The following is a 6000-nucleotide window of genomic DNA, read 5'->3' as shown; positions in this document are numbered from 1 at the left end:
AAAAATGCTCAGCGCGCTAGAGTTTCCCCCAACCGCTCTTTTCCGGCAGCACCCTTCGAGCACGCCGGAGTTTGCAGCAAGGGGGCTCCGGCAGATGGGCTGGTAAAGTAGGGTTAAGGCCGAAAGAAGACCACTGCCAGTAGTTTTTCCCTCACAAATGAATCTTCATAACATGTAAGTTGTTTAGACAATAGAAAAAAAAATAACATTTGGAGTGTTTTTTCTCACTGCATCACTGCCCGTCAAGAACCCTAATTGTCTCTTATACTTACATGGATGATTGGAAAAAATGTACTGAGAATATATATCTCACATTAGAAATTGAGACATAGTATATGAGTTTATAAAGATTTGAGCTACTTCATTCATTGTTAATTGGTTTTAAATGTGAACCCAAAATTATTTTATCATGGTATCAGAGCGGGTTACTTATATCCACGTGTGAAATTCAAATGACTATACAGGCTCCACGTTACTCAAAATGTTGTCCACGTGTATGACTTGAAAATTCACTACAAATGTGGGGTTGTGTTGAGAATATACATCACACATTGGGAATTAAGACCTAGCATGTAGATTTATAAGGATTTGAGTCACTCAATTCATAAGAAATTGGTTTTGGACGTGAATCCCAAATCATTTTATCCCAATTTTTAGTTGATTTTTTTTTGTCAAATTTCTGCAAGTTTTTCAATGGTTACATTAGATCTGCACGAGAATGTTTGATTTACAACCCCAACATGGCAATGACTTCTGCTCAATTTAATCACAGTATTATCAACGTGGTCAGAGAAGAAGGTGCAGTTGCCTGTTGACTTATGAGCTCCCGTCAGACTAATTTAGAACAAGGAAGCTCATCGGATATGAATCTTAAAAGAAGATTAGAGTACCTTCGTTTGCCTATATATCGGAAAATCGGTTACTAATTACGGATTTACGGTTCAAAGAATCAAAGGTAGAAGTAAAACAATCCACGAAGACGACCACACGAACTGCAAATAGGATAAACTTCACCATGTAATTTAGCGGGACCTATTTTTATAAGACCCAATTAGACGAATGCGTCACAACACGTGTCATTGACGGAGACGACAGCTCCGACGGGTCCCTTGCAGCTAGTGACGACGATAAACACAAGATAAACAACGTCAACGTAGCACAAACAGAAAAAACGTCGCCGCTTGGTTCTGTAGTGTGGGGACCCACAATCTCCGGGAGGCGGTTCAATAAGAGTCTTTCTTTTGCTATAAATACGTGGCCAGAGACTGGGAATACTTACTCCTTCAAACTTCCCAAACCCAAATCCAACACTTGAACGTGTTCGGTGATCAGAATTTGCAGGGCCTTCTACGTGTTGTTGCCTCCCTGCTTCCACTGCACAAAACCTCTGAGCTTCCCCTTCGGAAAACCAAACACTCCCTTCATTTTCCTATCTTCTTGGCTTTGTCTCCCTTCTTCTTCGATTCTTTATCTCTTTGTTCGATCCTTCCCGGGGTTCTGAGTTTGTTATAGTTTGAACAATGTGTGGAATCCTTGCCGTTCTGGGTTGCTCTGATGACTCTCAGGCTAAGAGAGTCAGGGTTCTCGAGCTATCTCGCAGGTAGTTACTTGTCTCTCTCTTCTTTCATTCCTTGAGCTAGAAGTAACACATGCAAGTAGACAGACTTTGTAGATCATTTGCTGTTGTTATTGTTGACGATGAACTCTGTTTTTTTTAACAAAGTAAATGTCCATACTTTGATACTTATCTATTAGTTAGAGCTGACTTGATTGTCGATCATAGTACTGTTTGCATAGTTACACAATAAGTGGTGCTTGGTGCTTTCGGTTGTTGGTAATAAGTGGTGCTTCTTCAAATCAAACCATCTGATATGATGTTTACTATTGACCCATAATAATATGGGAGGAAATATTTGTAAGGGTACAATGATTTGGAGGAAGAAAATAAAAGAAAAGAAGAACAGGACCCAGAGAGTTGTGGAATTGCTGATATGGCCTTGGTTTTACTGTGTTAGGTTGAAGCACCGGGGTCCAGATTGGAGTGGTCTGTATCAGCACGGTGACTGTTTCTTGGCCCATCAGAGGCTGGCTATTATTGATCCAGCTTCTGGAGATCAACCTCTGTTTAACGAAGATAAGTCAATTATTGTCACGGTAAGGACCTATCCATATGTCACTCTTTTTGTGAATAGTGATTAATTTTGTGTTTATTCTAGCTTAGTTTGGTCACTTTGGTGTTAAGAACTCAATTACTGATCAAGGCTTTTTTTTTATACGAACTATTGATTGATCAAGGCTTTGTGCTCAATATCTTCAGGTCAATGGTGAGATTTACAACCATGAAGAACTGAGGAAGAGTCTGCCGAAACACAAGTTCCGAACCGGCAGCGACTGTGATGTCATTGCCCATCTGGTGAGGCACCTATACGAATTTCTTCACACTGATTTGTACCAACTTGTTTGGTAAAACCAAAGCATGATCAAATTTCAGTTTCATTTGTATGTCACTATCAGTATGATCAATTTATGGGATGATGAGTATTTGCTGTCACAGACATGTACTTATGTGTTTATTACTCCTATGAGTTTGATCAAATTCTGGGATATCCTATTGTGCTAACTACTGCTAACCTACTTTTGTTATCTGTCGTAGTATGAAGAGTATGGAGAGGACTGTGTGGGGATGCTTGATGGCATGTTCTCTTTCGTGCTGCTGGATACCCGCGACAACAGCTTCATTGTTGCTCGTGATGCTATTGGAATCACTTCCCTCTACATGGGCTGGAGTCTTGATGGTAATAGCAAAACCCTGTTTCTGATGAAATTCTACTTTTCCTTTTGTGTTGAATATATGTGACAATAAAATTGTTCTCTTTTTCCATATCGAAATCCAGGCTCAATATGGATTGCATCAGAGCTGAAAGGGTTGAATGATGATTGTGAACACTTTGAGTCCTTTCCACCTGGTCACCTGTACTCAAGCAAAACAGGTGAACTAAAGAGGTGGTACAACCCTCCATGGTTCACAGAGTCCATTCCATCTACGCCATATGATCCTCTTGTTCTGAGGCGTGCCTTTGAAACCGTAATTTCCATCACTTGAAACTCATATTAGAATTTATATTTTGATTGGTTACTATTTTACTTGTGCATGTAAAAAATTTTTTTTATCATAGCTTACATGTTGCGTGCAATACTCACAGGCTGTGACCAAAAGGCTGATGACTGATGTGCCTTTTGGAGTTCTTCTGTCTGGAGGCTTAGATTCATCTTTGGTTGCCTCTATCACTGCTCGTCACCTGGCAGGCACAAAGGCTGCCAAGCAATGGGGAGCACAACTCCATTCTTTTTGTGTTGGTTTGGAGGTGAGATCTATAGTTCTAAGAGTGAAGGATTTACAATATAGTTTATTGGCACTTCTTGGTTCCTAAAGTAGTCTCTTTATATGATTTTACAGGGTTCACCAGACTTGAAGGCTGGAAAAGAAGTTGCAGACTATTTGGGGACAGTTCACCATGAATTCCATTTTACTGTTCAGGTATCTATACAAACCTTGTTTCAGCCCCAGTCTTTCATTTTGCTTCCTTGTGAATCAATCAGCAGCTGAAATTACTAAACCATTTGCATTTCGTATGTGATAGGATGGAATTGATGCCATAGAAGATGTTATTTACCATGTTGAAACATATGATGTTACCACTATTCGAGCCAGCACCCCAATGTTTCTTATGTCACGTAAGATCAAGTCTTTGGGAGTCAAGATGGTGATTTCTGGTGAGGGGTCTGATGAGATTTTTGGTGGATACCTGTACTTCCACAAAGCACCTAACAAGGAAGAGTTTCACCGTGAAACTTGCAGAAAGGTATTGTGAACAAATTTATTTGATTTTTGACATTTACATTACTTGAAATGGAGAGAAATGACAGGGAGTTGTTCTCTTTTGTGATGCAGATCAAAGCACTGCACATGTATGATTGTCTTAGGGCAAATAAATCAACGTCTGCCTGGGGCTTAGAAGCTCGAGTCCCGTTCTTGGACAAAGATTTCATCAATGTTGCAATGAGCATTGATCCAGAGTTCAAGATGGTAAGAATCCAGGGTGAAAAAAAGCTGGGGGATTTTTTCACACCACAATCCAACTTTTAAAGCAGATACTAATCAGTTGGCTTTTAATTTCAGATCAAAAAGGACCAAGGCAGGATTGAGAAATGGGTCCTCAGGAAGGCCTTTGATGATGAGGAGAAGCCTTATCTGCCAAAGGTAATACCATCTCGACTATTGCGGATACCACTTCTAACTTGCATAGCATGTTGTCTCTTAAAGTTGAGAGTTGAGACTAACATATTTCATATCTGCAGCATATTCTGTACAGGCAGAAAGAACAATTCAGTGATGGTGTTGGGTACAGTTGGATTGATGGCTTGAAAGCCCATGCTGCTCTACATGTAAACATATTCTTAACCCTTTGTACATATTTGTTAAGAATTTGTACAAGGTCTTGGATCCACTTGGCTACTTATTAGTTATGAGTTATTAACCTCAAACGTATACTTTCAGGTCAATGACAAGATGATGCAAAATGCTGCACATATCTTCCCACATAACACTCCCACTACTAAGGAAGGCTACTACTATAGAATGATATTTGAGAGGTTCTTCCCACAGGTAACTGTTTGGTGGATTTCATGATTATCATTTTTTATGACAGACGTACTAGTAAGGGAGCTAAATTGTTATGCTTATTATACGATTTTGACAGAACTCGGCCAGGCAGACTGTACCAGGAGGACCAAGTGTGGCCTGCAGCACAGCCACGGCCATCGAGTGGGATGCCGAGTGGTCTAAAAATCTTGACCCTTCTGGCAGGGCAGCCCTGGGAGTCCACAACTCGGCTTATGAGAATCAGCAGGTTGTTCCAAGTGGACTAGGGCCTGAAATCATTGAAAATGTTCCCCACATGAAAGTAGGTACTCAAGGAGTTGCAATTGCGAGCTAGTGTGGGCTGCTGAAGGACCGAAAAATCTGCAAGTTTGAGGCTTTGCCCTGCAGAATCGAGGGTCCTTGTTCACATAAGTTTCTTAAGATAAATGATAGTGATAATGATGCCTGATGTATAAAAAGCTAATAGGCATTATGTATAAGTTGTTGAAACTTTATCATCCCCTCTACGGTGGATTAAGCTAAGTTCTATCATCATGTAATATTTCTGAACCGAGTTTTCGGAGTGTGTTTTATCAATCTATAAATGTTGGAGGTGTTTCTAAGATTTAAGAATATCCTCCTTTATGCACTTTAAAATTGAGATGTTTCTTCTGTACCGGCAGTTTTCTTTATGTTATCAATCTGAGAACTTCTCAACGCTTATTATTTTTCGGAATTACAATCCTTCTGCTCTTTCCAACCTTTGGATACATGTATGGCTTCAAGTGACTAATTATCCTCTGGTTTCTTCTCTTCCTGTGTTGGAATAGGCGAGTTCATCGGCCTTGCTGCCTAGGATTCGCTTAGGCGCCCGCCTAACAAACAGCCTCACCGCCTAGCCTGTTTAGGCTCCCGCTTAATTATGGCGCGAGACACATGAATTCCCTCCTGTTTGAGGAACAATGGGCGTAATATCACTAATATATCTTAGAGTTTGATATAAAGGCCACCTTAAATTGCAGCTACTACTTCAAAGAAGTACAAATAATCTTGATACATCGGACTTCGAGCAAGAAGGCCTGTAGAACATGGTTTGCAACCAAAATGTTAACCTACTTGTGTTTACAAAATTGTAGCCATGGTAACCATCAAAGTGGCTGTAGTTTAGTGGTGAGAATTCCACGTTGTGGCCGTGGAGACCTGGGCTCAAATCCCAGCAGCCACACTAAATTTTTTCTTTTTCTCATTTTTGATCTTTCCTTTCCCAGTAATTTTCTTTACTATTGAGCCGATAAGATACTGTAGATGGCCATGAAAATCACTTGGAGATGACATAGTTGCAGGAACAATTGAATTTT

General features: G+C 40.2%; 1 protein-coding gene and 1 non-coding gene across 2 annotated transcripts; both read left to right on the top strand.

The window, feature by feature from the left end:
* Window positions 1-1266: 1266 nt before the first annotated feature.
* On the top strand, window positions 1267-5267 carry LOC126786429 (asparagine synthetase [glutamine-hydrolyzing]). Its single transcript, XM_050512256.1, has 13 exons — window positions 1267-1600; window positions 2016-2154; window positions 2318-2413; window positions 2654-2795; window positions 2895-3085; window positions 3204-3365; window positions 3458-3538; window positions 3642-3863; window positions 3953-4087; window positions 4181-4261; window positions 4360-4446; window positions 4559-4666; window positions 4761-5267. The coding sequence occupies exons 1-13, from the start codon at window positions 1521-1523 to the stop codon at window positions 4995-4997; spliced, it is 1761 nt and encodes a 586-aa protein (XP_050368213.1). The 5' UTR covers window positions 1267-1520; the 3' UTR covers window positions 4998-5267.
* Window positions 5268-5795: 528 nt separating this feature from the next.
* On the top strand, window positions 5796-5867 carry TRNAH-GUG (transfer RNA histidin (anticodon GUG)). Its single transcript has one exon. It is a non-coding gene; the product is annotated as a tRNA-His (tRNA).
* The last annotated feature ends 133 nt before the right edge of the window (window positions 5868-6000 follow it).

Source organism: Argentina anserina, chromosome 3 (genome assembly GCF_933775445.1).
Source record: "Argentina anserina chromosome 3, drPotAnse1.1, whole genome shotgun sequence".
Classification (NCBI taxonomy): domain Eukaryota; kingdom Viridiplantae; phylum Streptophyta; class Magnoliopsida; order Rosales; family Rosaceae; genus Argentina; species Argentina anserina.
The sequence above is the reverse complement of the archived record's forward strand: the minus strand, read 5'-3'. Positions and strand labels throughout refer to the sequence as shown.